This window comes from Alligator mississippiensis, chromosome 8, assembly GCF_030867095.1.
Source record: "Alligator mississippiensis isolate rAllMis1 chromosome 8, rAllMis1, whole genome shotgun sequence".
Taxonomy (NCBI): Eukaryota; Metazoa; Chordata; order Crocodylia; family Alligatoridae; genus Alligator; species Alligator mississippiensis.
In genome coordinates, this window is record NC_081831.1 from 58,145,250 (window position 1) to 58,162,590 (window position 17,341).

General features: G+C 44.7%; 2 protein-coding genes across 4 annotated transcripts in view; one reads left to right on the forward strand and one right to left on the reverse strand.

Annotated features, from left to right (window-relative positions):
* The first annotated feature begins 7,176 nt into the window (after window positions 1-7,176).
* Window positions 7,177-11,033, forward strand: LOC102559309 (SH3 domain-binding glutamic acid-rich-like protein 3). Its single transcript, XM_019487910.2, has 3 exons — window positions 7,177-7,262; window positions 7,439-7,606; window positions 9,002-11,033. The coding sequence occupies exons 1-3, from the start codon at window positions 7,215-7,217 to the stop codon at window positions 9,101-9,103; spliced, it is 318 nt and encodes a 105-aa protein (XP_019343455.1). The 5' UTR covers window positions 7,177-7,214; the 3' UTR covers window positions 9,104-11,033.
* The window catches only part of SH3BGRL (SH3 domain binding glutamate rich protein like), a 53,329-nt gene continuing 46,925 nt past the window's right edge, over window positions 10,938-17,341 (reverse strand). For all 3 annotated transcript variants that reach the window (XM_014607237.3, XM_059732748.1, XM_059732747.1), the window contains exon 4: window positions 10,938-16,751. In XM_014607237.3, the coding sequence (XP_014462723.1) occupies window positions 16,719-16,751 (33 nt within the window). In that variant the 3' untranslated portion in view covers window positions 10,938-16,718. The remainder of the gene's footprint in view (window positions 16,752-17,341) is intronic.

A 17,341-nucleotide genomic window follows, 5' to 3' on the forward strand; every position in this document is an offset into this window, starting at 1 on the left:
GGGAACCACCACGTAGAGAACGCTAACGATCTATGGGCGCATATCACTTACCACCAGGCGGTACAAGGGAAGGAAAGAAGTATTGATGGTTACTTCTCCGTAAAAAGAGAAGAAGCCGTGGTAAAAGAATGGAGAACAAAGTTATCCCTAGGGGAGTTCGGATGCATAATGGGGAGCGACCGGGTTTACTATCGGCCCCCAGAGAAAACATCAACAATATCCCTAGCCGGGGTGAAAGCGCGGAAGGCAGAGCAGCTGACCCCCGCTCAGGAGTTCGCTCAATGCACCCGATACTTGAAGGAGGGGGGGAACCCACCCCCGCGGATTGGTTCAACTGTCCGGATTTGGTGCCCGAGTCGCGGGGCCATGAGCTCCTCGTTCAGCTACGGGAGGATTTAGAAACTAAGGACCATCACAAACCGAAGTGGGGTCTAATTAAATGAAAAAGGGAAAGATGATCAATGTGCTGTTCCGTGCAGTAACTGGCCTACTGAGGGAATACGCGAATCTGGAGGATCAGATGTATACTGCGGGGAAAGAGTCGCTGGAGCGGACAGCAAAGGGCTCCGGAGCAGCGTTTATTAACAGCGCCGGCCGCATGATGCTGCTAGCAGAAAATGGCACAGAGAGAGAGTTTTGGAAGACCGGGCGGGGATTCCCTTAATGACTCCACCCCCTGAAGTGACATCATTCCCTGCAACCACGCCTCTTTACCACAGGTAGGGGGCAATGGGAGGAGGGATGTACCCAATGCTCCCAGATGCAGAATTTAACCCTCTCTCTGCCGCAGCTTACCCAATAGCTGTGACGAAGCATGTTGAGGATGAAGATGGTGCTACACATACCACCGCTATCTCTCGTACACGCACCAGACCAGAGATTCAAGAGCTTTGTAAAGAATCCAAAATCAGGCCGGAAGAAACTTTGGCCATATGGTTAGGAAGACTGATAGTGGAATTTGGATCTGACACTCTGGATAAAGAAGAAGCGAGTGCCCTGACACGACAAGCAGCGTGGAGCGGAGGGCGCGCTACTGATTTGAATGTGGTCACGGATAGTGCCCACTGGCCCATCCTGCTCCCGGCGCTTGTGGTAGGACAGGTAAACCACAAATTTCACACCTGGCACAAGGGTTGCCCGAAGAAGGCTACTGCAGAACAACTTCTCCTGGCTATAGTTGGAGTGTTGTATCTGTCATGGAGCCCAAGAACAAATCCAATGGGACTAACAGCAGTCCAGCGTAAAGAGAGATGGGCTCATCGTCACCTATCAGACCCTGGGGCAATTCCAACACCCTTGGAAGCCATAGATGCCTGCGTGGAGGTGTACGGAGGAGCGAATGCTGTTACACTTCGACTCTTCTTGAACCCGATAGCAGGACAACCAGTGGGAAGTCTTTTAGGCCATCTCCCACGATTGCAGGCACTTATGAAGCAAGATGAGGAAGCTTCTAATGACATAAGGGATCGACCTTCAGCGTACCTGGCTGCAACATTGAGGCCTAGGCATCAAGGGTATACCCCTCGACGAGAGCCATGGGGATCACCTCCAAGGACCCCAAAAGAAAGAACCTCAAAGGAAAGAACTCTGAAGGAAAGGACTATGTTCGGATTTCTTCTTGCTCACTCCGGACTAACAAAGGCTCAATTGAGACTTTTGGGAGACAAGGCCCAGACCAGTATGGCTGAAGCAATGGGATTTAATTTTGAGGATCCGTCAAAAAACGAGTAATGGCCGTCGGCTCCGCCGGCAGCCTTCCTCAACTCAAACCTGATCCTACTGATTCTCGACCATACGCTGAACTCACTGTTTACAACCCTACCGATCCGGATGACCAACAACAGGTATTCTTTCTTCTTGATACTGGAGCTCAGACCAATATGATCACCTCAACGATACCTCATCAAAAGACCACCAAGACGATCAAGGTACAAGGGCTTAACGCTGTCGCTGTCACAATGAAGGTCAAGTTTTGGGTTCAGGATCACCGATATCCCCTAGAGGCTGTTCTAGGGGGCATCAATATTTTAGGAATCCCAGGGATAAAAGTGCTTGACCTCAAGGAGCAAGTGCTACGGGCATTACCCGTAATTATCCCAGAGCAGGACTGGCATCGACCAACGCTTTGTGACACTTCCACCTGGCGTTATCGGCCAATCCCAACTAAGGATTCTCTGAAACAGTCCCTTACTAACCTTCTGCAGCGACTCGAGCGACGAGGCTGTATTAAGACCGTAACAGCCAGCACCTACCTATCATCAGGATGGGGAGTTGCGAAACCTGGGAAGCCTAATGAAGCCCGGTTGGTCGTGGACTATTGAGAAGTCAATAAAAGATGCCAAGTACTTCAACAACCTAATCCGTCTACTTTGCCACAGTGTATGTTTGAGATGGCACAGTTCCAGCAAAGTCCGTGGGTCGGAGTTACATTAGATCTGAAAAATATGTTCTTTTCTATCCCAATAACTGACCCGGAGGGAATACTGAATATGTGTATTGATGGCATCATGTACAGGTGGACAGTTTGTCCGCAAGGATATCGCAACGCTTCATCATTAGCCACTGGTGCCATGAATAACACCCTGAAGAATTTTCGAGCCTTGCACTCTCTTCCCCCAGAAAAGGAATTAAAAATTTGGAGTTATGTGGATGATATTGCCATCATGGGTCGCGATAGCTCTGTAGTTACCAGCGTAGTAAACCAACTAGTTGCTCACCTTCAAAGTGAGGGATGGACAATCAACGAGGAAAAGTCAAGCCTACATCCTGTAGATGACATTACGTTCCTTGGCACTCGATACACCGGTTCCATCCGCCACGGAGTATCGCATGAGGGTCCTAACATCGATCCGCTAAAAACATTCCACCCTGTCACTAAGAGGCATTTTCAACAGCTTTTGGGTCATTTAAATTGGTATCGACATTATGTTGAACCCAGCGATTTGGCACTCCTTACTAAATTACAGCGACAGATTCGCGACAAGTCCCGAAAGTCCACACCCTGGACAGAAGGGGATCAGCAGAATCTGCTTCGCCTGCTAACCACGGTTAAAGGTACACAACTCCATGCCATCGATCTGGGTGAGTCATTAACCATAACCCTTGGATTCACCACCAATCACGTGTGGGCTGTCATGCACAACCCCCGCGATGAGTTAGTATACACGGCCCATAAGACGCTTCAAGTGGCACAACATCGATATGGAGCTATGGGAAAGATTCTCCTAGCCGAACAACTGGTGGAGCTGTTAGCAAGGGGGCATGGGACGTTACGCGCTCCTGGTGCCACATTGTTACCCTTGCTGGACGCGGGAAGAATCGACCCACATTTTCAAGGGGAGTCTAGGACCTGGAATAAGCTAGTACTAACTCACCATTATAATTGGCATTGTTGGAGGTTGGAAGACACGGTACCTGATCCAAGCCCAGAAGATGAGGAAACGGTTCCTACGCTGTATGGAACTTCAGCTCCAGCGTGGATGGCCTCAGATGGAACCTCCCGGCATGAAGGAGCCTATGGATACTACTGTAAAGCTTGTCATGATAAGGAAATTTTCCAAGCTGACCTAGATGATAATTCATCCCAAAAATGTGAATTATTAGGATTCCTGAAGGTACTGGAACATTGTTTGATGTATCATAACGATACACTCCCAGTTCCGATCATCGCAATTGATTCGCAGTATATCTACAAAATTCTTACGGGCACAGCTTTTCCCACCGAAAATTTGAATGATTGGCGAGACATCTGGAGGACGTTAACTAGATTTGTACGCCTTCCGCTGATTAGGCACACTAAGTCCCATCGTCCAGATACTGATCCAGTGCATGAGGTAATTGATAAGCACTTGGAGGATCCACTCCGGACTGACATAGCTTTGCCTGTCACATCTACCACTGATCCTGAAGTAAATCCATTTCTTGCATGGCTTCATGAAAATTGGGGTCACCCAGGACCATGGGCTTGTCATCAACGTTGGTGCCGAACCATTACAGAGCCGGCCTCATATGGAGCCCAGCGGGACTGGGAAAAGGTAGCTCAGGCCTGTGAAACGTGTGCTAAAGAAAAGTGTCATAAAACCAAGCATCAGATCGGAGCTTTCGATTCTTCACAGTTTCTGGCAGGAAAAGTTTGGCAGGTGGACCTGCTGGGGCCCCTCCCAGGGTCTAAACCGCCAAATAAAGGACTAGTTGTGGTTGATTTGGGGACCAGACAGTTGCAGGTTATTCCCTTATGGAAAAGCAATGCCACTGCTGTTATTACTGCTTTAACTGCTGTGTTTGCCACCTGGCAGCCTCCTCATGAAATTCAGTCTGATGGAGGACCTCCGTTTAACTCTAATACTCTGGATAAATTTGCTCATCTTCACAATGTGGCACGGCATCTTCATCTGCCGTACCACCCGCAGTCCAACGGTGTTGTGGAGAGACACATAGGTCTATACAAGGAGCAGCTTCGCCTTAGAGGAGGAGGGACGTTTAAAAATTGGACTAAATTTAATCACGATGTCCTTATTTCACTAAACACTGCTAAACCGTTATGGGACGAAGCTAATGTCCAAAAACCCCCACCTTGGGAGCCCAAGTTCCAACCTGACGAGTTAGTGTGGATTTCAATACCTCACCCTCATCAGTCTCATCCACAAGTTCACAAAGGGACAGTTCAATGGCCGGGACAATATCCCAATACCTATTCTGTCCAACTGGAAGAGAAGCCTGATTGTCCCCCTATTATCGTTCATCACAACTGGATGACATGCCGTTCTGATGTTCACCCAGTATCCTTACAGTGAAGCCAGTTATGATTCTTTCTTGTTGTATTTTGTCTTGTTATTCTGTTTTCTTCACAGGTTTGACCCCAGCAAAAGCGGTAATCCACAACCACCTGATTATGAGACCAGACTGCAGTCCATTCGAAGCCAGAAAGTGATAATTGCGAGGGAGGCACTGAGACGGCAAAGAACCCATCTACTCAGGACTTGTTATGGCATTATTTTATTTTGTTAAGTGTTTACTGACATTGTCTGCTATAGGAGAAGACGGACTGAAGCGGCTGTTCTCCAATCAGACAATGATCAACAGTTGTTGTTATGTGTTCAAAAGTTATTTGTTTATGTATTTATATCTATATTGGTTGCGAAGGCTTTGCCAAGTCAGTGAATCCGTATAATGTACTCATGTGTCGAAAGTTCCAGTTGTGCCGTCGGCAAGGGGGCATGTGACGACCCAGTGAGTTTGGTGCCTCGGCACTATGGAATTTTCTTGACACGAGAGCCTCTTGCACAGCGAGGGTTTTTGCTGCATAAAGAACCCGCGTGCAGGAGAGAGTTCCCGCCACTTTTGCAGCTGTCTTTGCAGGATGCATTTTCTCTTTGCAGCACAGAGATGCACGGTGCAAAGAGTTCCCGCCATTCGGATGCAAATTCGTGCCCCGCAATTGGCTAGTGCTAAATTATTCACACATAGCGGCCGGTAATTGGCTTGCTGGCCATTTAAAAATTAGTGCGACTTCCGCCCAAGTCGAAGAGCTTTGAGCACGCTGCAGAGTGCCTCTAAGAGATCCAACTCACGGCTAGCTGATCGATAGACTGATCACCTATCGATCTCTCTTCCCGTCGCCGAACGCAGTCCCAGACGTACCCTTTTCCCGCCGGCTTGAATTACGGACGAGTTTACTGGCATTGGCCTCGCCAGCTGGAGCAACTCACATTGTTGTCCAGACGACCGAACCGTTTCCGTCGCAGCCAGCAGCGACATAAGTAAAGTTTTTTGCAACCATTAAGCTTTGTCAGCCTCTCTATTCACCAGCCCACCCTGACGAACGGGTAAATTCTGAATCACCTCGAGTTGGTTCAGCCCGGCCGAGACAGATGATATTACCATTTGAGATGCACACCTCGCTGGGGTTATTTGACCCCAGCAGTCTTTTCTGCCCAAAGCCAGGGGGCTGAACTCCATGATCTCACAAGGTCCCTTCCAGCCCTAAACTTCTGTGAATCTGTGAGCGATACAGAACACGAGGCACAGAGAGGTCAAACAAGCTGCCCAAAGCAAAAGCAGCCAACAAAGTGAAGCCAACAGGGGTTTTGTCCTGAAGCCTGCAGGGCAGCTGGAAAAAGCAGCCCAAGAGGTCTTCTTGACTCACACAACAGTCCCTTGTACATAAGTGTGTAAAAAAACACAACATGGAAACAGGGCCTCCTGAATCACAAGGCTGGTAACACTCAGGTATTGCAGATCTCCAGGCGCGCTGTGGAGACTGTCATTGACAGTGACTGGTGAACTCTAAAACCAGGCCAAGCAGCCCCCACTCCTGCTGAGCAAAACCAACCAGGTGTTGTACGGGCAGGTTTGCTTGGCACTGGGAGAGCCACAGGGCTGAAGTCTTGATAACAGTCTTCAAATACCTGAGAGGCTATTTGCAGACATGAACACTGTGTGCCCCCAGAGGCTGGGAGGGCCTGGTGAGCTCCTGCAGGCAGCAGCAGCAGTGTTGCTGGCGGCGGGATCATGGCGGTGGCAACCAGTGAGCTTCTGCAGGCAGCTGCAGTGTTGTCAGCCGTGGAGGGGGTGGCAAGCACTGACTGGCAGTCAGTGACCACCCGCAGACGCCTCCAGCAATTGTGGTCCCCCTGCAGATGCCGCTGGCTGTGTTGACGGTGTGGGAGGGTGACAGCCATGCCTGTTTGCAGGTGGTGCACCACCACACTCAGCAAGTACACGTTCACCCACATGCACCCCCTACACATCACCAATGCTTGAAGGGAAGATGGAGGTGGGCTCTTCTCTGTGCCTGTAGGGGACAGGACTAGGAGCAAGGGGCTGAACCTGCAACAGGGGCAAGGCAGGCTGGAGATTAAGGGGGCTCTGAGGGTGGGCAGGCTGCCTGGCAGCCGTGGACCCTCCACCCCTGGCAGCTTTCAGGAGCGGGCAGCGGGGCTCAGTGAGGCAGGGCTGGTCCTGGTCCTGCCCTAGCACGGCCTGGGCTGCACGAGGAGCCCCAGGAGCGCGGGGGCCTCAGCCAAGCCAGCCCCGGCCTCGCCCGGGGCTCCACACGTCTCAGCCCCCGCTCGAGGCGCAGGGAGGCCGGGGTGTGTTCCCGTGCGGGGGGCGGGGCCGGCGCTGATTGACAGCCCGCCCCGCCCAATCCGCTCCCCCCGCCAGGTGACAGTTGGTTGCCGTAGCAACCGACAGGGAAGCGGCGCGCGCGCGCCATGGGCACCATCCGGGTCTATTACACCAGCGTCAGCGGCTCCCGGGAGGTGAGCGGGGCGCCCCCCCCAGCCAGCCTCTCGCGCTGTGCCACGGGCTCGGCCCCTCCCCCGCGCCGGTTCCGTTAACGGCTGCGAAGGGCCGCGCGTGGGGGGAGGGGAGGGGCAGCGGGGGCGCGCACGCGCCGTGGGCCCCGCGGGCCCGACTCATGCGCCCCCTCCCGCAGGTGAAGCAGCGCCAGGCCGAGGTGCTGCGCATCCTGGACGGGAACAGGCTGAAGTACGAGCTCATCGACGTCTCGGTCAGCGACCGCCTGCTCCAGGAGATGCGCGACAGGGCGGGAGACCCAGACGCCGTCCCGCCGCAGATCTGCAACGGCGAGAACTACTGCGGAGTAAGACGCCGGGGCCGCCCGGGCTCTGCTCCTGGGCGCACCGCATGGGCTGAGCACAGGAGAGAAACGCCCAAGAGTAGCTGTAGCGAGGACATGGAGCTCCCTGCAGCCTGTCTGCAGCCCCCGCCCCCAACACGACACGCCCCCACTGCCTCTGCTTGTTCATACCCAGGATGAAATGTATATGTAATAGCTGAATCTAAACACACACACGGTATAACATCTCAAGGTCCCAACAAAAACTTAAGTACATTGTTGACCATCTCTAATCCCACTTTTGCTCTCATTAGCTAGGAAACAAGAGATCGGGTGGGCCCTTTATTTGTCTTGCCCTGTGTGTAGGTTCCCAGCAAACACACTTGCACGCTCAGCCCTCAGTTAAACCCTTTTTGACTTGAGCATCTTCTGACATCCCAACTCTGAAGATAAGATTGTCACCTTTTTTTGGAAACCACCTATGGCTTCTTATGAAAATTCTAGTCATCCGGTTGTTACCAGTAAGCTATGTGACAAGGTACGATAAGGCATACAGATTGTCACCTTTTTTAGGGAGACCATCTTATTTTCATAATCGGGATGTCAGAGAATGAATGTTCTTTGCACAAGGCCAAAAATGGTTTAGCAGACAGCTGTACCTGCAAGTGTTGTGGCTGGGAACATACAGGGCAAGAGAAATTCAGGGTCTACCCAATCTCAGGTTTCATAGCTAATAAAAACAAAATTGGGATTTGAAATGGCTAATCTTGTATTTACATTTCTCTCCTTGACCATGACATGTTATACCATACACACACGTGTAATTATACATCATATGCATCCTTCTTGGACATGAACAAGCTAAAACATAGATGAGAGACATATTTTATCTCTGGATCATCTCCTGTAGTTAGTCTATAATGTGCAAACCTCCCCTGCCTACTGGGGCTAACTGTTTCACCGAAAGCTGCCACTGCAGGCGTGATTCTATGCATCACAAACTTCTGAGCTGAAGCTCACTCCGTTAGAGGTCATGAAGTGCGCTTTAGGTCACAGAAGCCGACACCCCTGCTCTGTACTTTTCTTACCGTGCCAATTGAAGTGGATGGTTGCAGCTCTGGTTCCAGTCTCCTTATGTTTCCACTCATGAAAATATTTAGCTATTGGGACTGTTCTGCTGTCATTTACATGTGCAAAACTCCGAGCCTGTTCACTGGCACTGTACAACTAAGACATGCTTGGTTTGAAGTGCTTAGTGACTGATGGTCTTGAGATACTAAACCAAACAAAATGCAGTTTTTCATAACAGTTGCTCACAGTGCAGGTGAAATTCAGGGTCCACCAAATCTCAGGTTTCATAGATAGTGAAACCATAATTGGGATTTGAGATTGCTAATAATGTATTTATATTTCTTTTAGGACTTTGAGATGTTATATGAAGCAACTGAAAATGAAGAAGTTTCTAAGTTCTTAAAGATGACATCAATAGACAAGACTGTTAGAGAGGAAATTGTTATCTGACAGCTGGTTCTGGAACCAGGTTGCTTCAAATGCCAAATTTACTAATTATACTTATTCCTTTCTGGTTTCATTAGTTATTCAGGGTAAATCTAATAATTTTTTATTTATTTTTAGTATTACAGTATAGCTGGGTCAAGTCCTTCATGATAGAGTGGACACAAGAAAGCTAGAGGCCTTTAGCACACTGTACATCTTTCATTCCAAAAGCGAGTTTACAATGTTGTCCATATTTTTCAAAAAACCTCAAATAAAATAATTCCTACTTGTAATCTTTAGATCTTTGTTAATCTTTTAATCCTAACACCACTAGGCCACCAAGAATGATCAGTGTACTGTCTAAACAGCTTTATTTCCCGAGACAGTTAAAAGCAAGTAATTAGTATTTTAATTACCCATTAATTTTTAAAAAGTGGATTTCTTTTCTTCAGATAGAACTTTCCTGTCCATCCACATAGGTTTTATACATAAATCCTCCCCCACCCCAATAGAATAAATTATCATAACAGATGCATTATTGTCCTAGGAGCTACTTTTCTTGGAAACTTACTGTTCTCAATGGGGTGCATAGAGCTCTGTATTTTAATAATGTTCAAGGCAGGCTTTTTTGGGGGGAGGACCAGATCTTCCATTTACAAGTCACTTTTATGTGAATGAACTCAGCTCCTAAAAATATGAATTTTAAACATCAGTATAGGGTTTCCTTAAATTGTTGCCACACTTATGTATTCCCTCTCAAAGTTAGGGATGGCAAAACGCTTAACATTTCAGCTATGTGAGAAAAAATAACCTGTAGTGAAATTAAGCACATAATTAAGAAAAGACATAAGGGAAAAAAAGAAGGAAAAAAAAAATCAAATACATTTGTTTCAATGACTTTTTGAGGAGTAACATTATAAATTGATAGGGGTCCCTGTATGGGAAGGTACTACATTCATTTCAGATACAAGGCCTCACAGAGTGATACTGTCACTCCTTGAAAAAGTGCAATGATCCTTTCCCCCAGCACAGGACCAACACTGGTAACCACTGCAGACACCAGGAAGAAGCTTGGAGATAGTAATATTACCCTCATGCTAGTCTTGCAGAATCTTCTCTCTGAGGGCAAGCATTTTAGGTTTATTATTTGAGTAGGATAGGTGAGCACAAGGGACAGGTTTCTTCTCATGTCTGCCTTTACAACTACAACACAGAACTGGTGGACCCTGAAGTTCAATAGTTATGGTACTGAATCTTTGCAGACAGCTTTTCCAGCAAGTGTCTTATCTAGATGTTGAGACTTTTACACAATAAAAACAACCCCCTGTTCCCTGCCCACAACACCCTGCCCCCCTTCTCCCCAGTCAATCAGAAAACAATTTGTATTCCTCAGGTTAAATTATATTGAAGATAAAGTAAGGCTACAATTTTCAGAAGTTATCAAGAAAAGAAACTGCATTGCCCCATAGACTTTAATACATATTGCTAACTCGTATCGAAACTATAGTTTTATTTCCAAAGTTTGAGAATGCCAATTGAGAACACATGTTCTTAACTCAAGTCTTGGCCATACACAAAAGTCCTTACCTCTAGCACACGGCTGATTTTACTTCTAGTTGCACAAACTGGGAGCTGCAAACATGACCCACAAACTTCCCTAATTTCTAGCAAGAACTCTATACCAAACATGTAGTGAATTTGCAACCCACCTAATGTTTACTGTATGTTATACTTCAATATTATGGTCTATTTCCAAACACGTTACTCAAGAATACATGAATATTTAATGAGACCAAGATGCTTTAAATAACAAAAAGTAAAAGTTTAAAAACATGAAAAGAAAAATAAGTAACATTCCTTGTATATCAGTAGAAAAAGTTTATTATTACAGTGCGCACCACTGTAACTTGGAACAGCAAGTAAACATTAAATGCAAGCATGCAATTATTACAGATTTTTGGAATTCGTTTTTATTTAAGAGCTTTGCATTACTGAATGACAATATTCTTTGCTTTTAAGACTACTTTTTAAAACAGTCAATAAAACATTAATGATTCTGTATTACACATGTGAAACATATTAGGAAAAGGCAAACGTGTTTTCTTGTCAGGACAAACTCCATCAAAAGTTGCTTTCCCCAAAATGGACCTTATGAACCACTTTAGAAAAAACACCAGATCATAGCAAAAGCAAGAGTGGAAGATAAAAAAAAAAAAAAAAGCTAATTGAACAAAAACACTATTTAGAAGACGTGATAACTGTTCCCAGTTGTGCTTTATCCCATTTAGACATAAGGAAAAAATCATCCTATAAATAGGCAAGTAAATATTCCCTCTTCTCATTCATGAACCATTCATTAATAAGGTTAACAAAACAAAGCTTTATTTCAGAGCACTTAAATGTAATTTGGAATTCTGGTGAGTACCAAAACAGTCCAACTTAGGACTGGGAATTCAGCTTCATGCTCACAACATACTTTATTCTTCAAGTAGAAAGGTTGCTAGCTGGTGTCATAACTTAGTTTGGAAAGCTTGTAGATCTGTCAAAGATTGTAGGAGTGTCATCTGTCATACCAGATCATCAGAGACAATTATAGTGAATTAGGACCCAAACCTGCAACCTCACTTTTGTAGCAGTGCTTTATGAGCAAGGGTTGTTCTTCATAGATTTTCAGATTTCATAGACATTTGGGGATGGAAGGGACCTCATGAGATCACTGGGTCTAGCCCCCCCACCATAGGCAGGAAGTCAGCTGGGATCAATTGACCCCAGCAAGAAGTAAATCCAGCTGTTTTTTGAAGGAGTAGGTGCTTGCACCACCTCTAAGTCAGCCTTCCTGGAGTTTATGGCCATTAAACCTTGTTATCCCTTATTGGCCTTAAAAAAGGGCCAATAAGGGATAACAAATAAAGATGGCAAGACCAGGACCTTAATATATTGTTTCCAGGTTCTACTGTGGACATTTTATCTTAAAAATCTTATATAAAATATAAATCTTCTAGCAGATTATTGTTAGTAATTTCTGCTCCAACAACTTAGTATCACTCTAGCAATGCCTACGTTAGAAAAATGAACTTTATTTTAACCGAATGTGTGGCAAAACATACCCCCCCCCCCCCCACCCCAACTTGTAGTTAGTGTTAAAAACTCTGCTGTGGACAAGGTCAATCAAATTCATTACCCATATTAGCAAAGTAGGTGAGGCTGTCCTAAGCAGACTTTATAATAACAGGTGCTGAAGTTGATTTATCAATATTAGCTAGACATTTGGGTTTGGGTAGGAAGTAGGGATGTGGGTGAGGAAGCATAGTCAATCCCCATTTTCCTCATAGTTATATATCCCAAGACAAATACATTTTAATTTCAACAGAAAAGGGATTTTGCAAAGCAGTTTTAACAGACAAAAATGCTTGTGCCATGTTTTGTGGATGTTACAGATATTATAATTAAAAAAAACCCAACAAAAAACCACACAGCCTTTTTTGGTCAAAAGACTCCACATCTCTCTTGCAAGACAGAAGGAATAGATTTCCCTCCCCCCACCCCCAAAAATAGCAAACCAAAAAGTAAAACTAACATGATGGAAAAGCATTCTGAAACAATTTTTTGGAATGATATACCAGTGGTTAATAAGCAGCAGTTTGAGGTCTCATTGCCTTGCCTTTACATAGGACAAAGAGAGGGGGAAAAAACATGAAGTCTTCTTACACTGCAGTACCCAGGTTTAATCTAAAATCATTATATTCAGCCATTTTGTGGTTCATAGAGAACATGGTATATATTTACTTCCTGGTGCATGCAAGAAACTTGAATACATTAATTCAAGTTTTAAGTATTGCTCACAACAAGAACAGACCCGCTTGGATGTTTTTCAGTTTGGGTTCATGCCCTGTCCCCCTGACACATGATATAATTCAGTCCCTGTCTTAGCACTATTTCCTTAGGAATGCAGATACAGTTTGAGCATTACCATATGGTAGAGCTGGGGGACCGAAAGGGGGAACTGCTGTAACATTCTTAAACTTAGCAACTTTCTTGAAAATCAGAAATAGGGATGACCTTGTTTCAAAAATGGGTTCTATCAGCTCAGTGATGCAATTTGGCAGTCAGTCAATTACAACTTCTTTAAGATAAATGCATGCAATTCAGAGACGTCACACCATACTTTCCTTGCACAGGAAAAGGGCAAATCAGCAGGAGTATAGTGACTTTTGTGTCAAATTCCGCTTCCTTCACAAAACTCCCTGCAATATACCCATTTGGTTCTTCAAAACCAGTCTACTGGGCTTAGGCACAGAGAAGACACTACCAATAACAAAAGACTCTTAGTTTAGAAAAACTATAAGTCATGCTTGGTTATTAAAAGGCAAACACTAGATTTAAAATACATACATATACGTGCGTGTACAATATATGCCAGATCATCTGTCATATATCTCCCGCTAAAAAGAAAGCACAATATGATGGATGTTAATCCTCATCATTAGGCAACTATTTTTGTGTATGTTGATGTAACACAAAAGCTAGGACAAAAGCATTTGTAAGCATGAGTTACAAAATATATATTGCTAGGCTCCCAAATTAGAAGAGACAGAACATGAACTAACCGCTATTTTTACTTGCTAGGTCACTAGCTCCATTTCAGGCTTGATCTTGCCACAATGAAGTCCATGGAAATATTGCCATGGAGTTCTGTGGGAGAACTACTGTCTCAACAGTGAAATGAACAGCATCTCTTTTTTAGTGTTTTAAGTATTGATGAAATCACTATTTGTAGCGGGGTAACAGAGTACTAAGCAAATGTGTTGGCAACAAGAAAACAGTTACTCTGTTTTAGACTATAATTTGAAAGTTAAATCTTTGCTCTTATCTTGTTATGAATTTTGGATCTTAAAAGTATACACTTTCTAGAAGCATGGCATTAATGTTACTACATCATTTTAAGTAACTGGATGATGGGGATATGGTTCAACTTATCAGCTGCATATAATTCTACAAGTTTTTTGTGATCTGTGCCACCCATTTCTGTATTTTTATTAAACTGATGAAATTATATGCATGTGTAATGCTGTTAGGGAAAGTACAGACATCCTGACTCCTGGGAGAAACTGTCCTGAGAACAATTTAAACCTGGTTGTTCCCAGGTTATTTTTTTTCCTGGATCAGCCATTTTTGCTCCAGGAGCAAAAGCCCAAATGTCAGTGTGCAGACATTTAGTTTCTACTGGGAGAACTGTAATCCTCCTGAGGCTAAGTATAGACATTAAAAAAGCCCAAGGCAGAATCAATTCAATTTATGTGGGTTTCTGTAAAATGTGTAGGTTGGATTGGGGTGAACAAAATTCGCATCTACCCTTCAAATGGGGAAAGCAGGTATTTGCCTGCAATGGCCAAGACCAGAAGGTAGGGGGTGCTCCTGCACACCTCCCAGCCTGGTGAACATTGCCAAGGGCAGCCAACCATAGCTGAACAGGGGCCATCCCCGATTGGCTGCCCAGCACATGCCCCCAAAACCTTGCTGTCAACCTCAGGGAGGAGAGCTAGCGCAGAATCCAGGCAGCAGGGGGAAAGAGAGAGAGAGAGAGAAAGCAGAGACTCCTGCCACATGGCTCCCCTCCGCCCCACCAACACCCAGCCAGAACAGCTGCAGGAAACTGCATGGCCAGGGCTTTCTCCCATTGCTGTCCTTGCCTGCTTGGTCTGACCAGTTGGCTAGAATGCATAGCCCCTTCCCCATGAAAGTTGATGCCTCCAAGTGGTGTGAGGGAATTGAATCCTTCCACTGCTCCCCTTCCTTCTCCCCCCAACTCCACAGCCTTCATTCTCCTGCCCTCCACTCCCCTCCCCCCCAGCTGACAAGTGCAGGCAGGACATAGGACTGGGGGTGTAGTGGCTTTGCTGCCTCAGCTCTGTGGCAGCTTGGTGGCAGGGCTGGCCCAGCTCAGCCAGAGCAGATGAGTGCAAGCAGAGGCTTGCCTGCCTGCTCACCCTGCAAGGGAGGGGGGTGAGAGGTTAGCAGGCCACAAGGCATCCTGGGATGCCAGGGGAATTCAACCCGAGTCAGGAGGGGATCTAGGACAGAAGTTCAATAGACTGGTCTGATTAAATCTGAGACTACATCCATCCACAACTATCTTAAACCAGGTTCCATCATTTTTAAACCAGTCTACATGCACTAAGCTTGTCCTGTTACAGATTTAGACCATTTTCCAATCACTTATACCAATTTGTGTGTAATTTCTGTACCTAGCCTGAATGTCTCTACTTAGGCTATGCTAGGTAATTTATCTAACATAGCCTTAGAATACTTTTCCAACTGATGTAAGGTCTGTGGTACCACTTTCAACTGATGTTGATGCATTTGGAAAGTATAAGTTGCAGACAGGTGGATGTAAAGTTTATGTTCTTAAATAGGGTGCTTGTGATTCTGCAAAGTATGGCCACAAAAATACTGGGTATGTGAATGTCTCTTGGCTGATTATCTGAGGTATGCCAGAGGCATGGAACAGGTTGATATTGCACACAGTGAGTTCATCAATACACGATGCTGTTCTTTAATAGGATTCACAAATTCCAACAATGGAGTGGCAATGTCATGGCAATACAAAATCCACTTTTACATTTTGAAAGATAAAGCCTTCTTCAATTACAACAGTCCTTACTACCCAAACACTTTTTTTTTTTGTTCTTGTGTGAAGGATTACTATATACACCTGGTGATTATTTGAATGTGCACCCAAACGTCTAGAGCTATAAGCTGTGTGAAACGGTACTTTTGAGGAGTATTACATTAAAGGCTTCAACTCTTACATGTAAGGAAGTGCCATTTCTGGCCCTTTTGGCTTCTTTGCAACACTTCCTAAGAACTAGAGGATATTTCACTGAGGTGCACTAAATCTTGCACAAAAATATGTAATCAAGTCATGGGTTAGGCAACTTATTGGTGAGCTTGCTAGTCGAAATGCTATTCATTGCTCCAATCTTTATTTTGTGGAAAGGGCCCACATTGGTCACTTAAATGAAGTACATGGCAACATTTTCTAGATCTGTACAGTGTGCCACAATACAATTTAAAATATCCATCCTACAAAAAGAAAATACATCTAAGAGCTTAGGAAGGTTACTATACTACACATCTACAATTAAATTTTCAACCACAATTTAAAAAGACATTGAAAAATTACTGTATTCATATATTGTTCAGTAACATTTGAGGCAATTCAGGCACTAGAGTTATCAGATAAGATTATGTCTGTTGTTCCTTTTCCCTGTTTTTAAATAGTTGGACCACTGGGTATAATTGTATCTCTATTGTTCATATTAAAAAAAAAAAAAAAATCAGGATTTCCCCTTAAATTTGTACAAAATGGACACCATTGCCAAGACCTGATTTTTAAATCACTTTAAACCAGTTGCTTCATTTTGTTATACCTTCAACTTTGTAATAGCGTATTCCATGCTCTTTACCCTAATTTTCACATTTTTTCTTGTATTCAAAATTTATGTTAATATCATGGATGCTGCAAGCATCAATCAAAATATTAGAAATTATATCCATTTTTCTTGAAGCAGAAACAATTTTACTATTTTATAAAAAGCTGTGAAAATTCCCTTTACAGAACATTTAAGGCAGTTGATGTTCATGCTTGCTGCTTTGCCAGTGCTTCAGCTTCCTGAAACAATAAAATAAGAATTAAATGTTATTATTTTATCAGAGGTTACAACCCATACTTTTTATATAATGGATGCAGGTAAAAATAGTTGGAAGGATTGGAGAGGGCCTAGTTCAGGGACTTCTGTCCAGTGCATACAACTACTATTAAAATCAGGGGTCAACAACATTTTTGGGCACAGTGCCAAAAAAACAAAACGAAACAAAATCCACTCTGAACCTTGATTTGTAAGAAATTGGCATGCCAGGGTCAGATGAGGAGGAAGCTGTGAGGGACCCAGTCCTTGTGGCAGTGCAGCCCCAGCCCTTTCCCTAAGGTGCGCATGCCAAGCAAAATGATCATGGCACACATAACAGGGGTTGCCTACCCCTGCTTAAGACGTTCCCAGAAAATTAAATAGGTACATTTTATATAGCTACATACTAGGTGTGGACATCTGTACTGCAATAAAAAGCCCTAGTAATACATGGCCAAAAAGTTCAGTGCTGCTAATTTTTAAGTCAAACAAATATCTTCCAGTGACTTAAATTGCCCTAAATTACTACGGGTCCAATCTTGTAAAGTTCTAGGTATCCTCAACTTCTACTAAA

Bases quoted from the DNA above. Each gene is read 5' to 3' on its own strand.
- LOC102559309 (XM_019487910.2), top strand. From the start codon at position 7,215: ATGGGCACCATCCGGGTCTATTACACCAGCGTCAGCGGCTCCCGGGAG. The intron at 7,263-7,438 runs GTGAGCGGGGCG...CCCCTCCCGCAG, and splicing joins GCGTCAGCGGCTCCCGGGAG to GTGAAGCAGCGCCAGGCCGA. The intron at 7,607-9,001 runs GTAAGACGCCGG...TATTTCTTTTAG, and splicing joins ACGGCGAGAACTACTGCGGA to GACTTTGAGATGTTATATGA.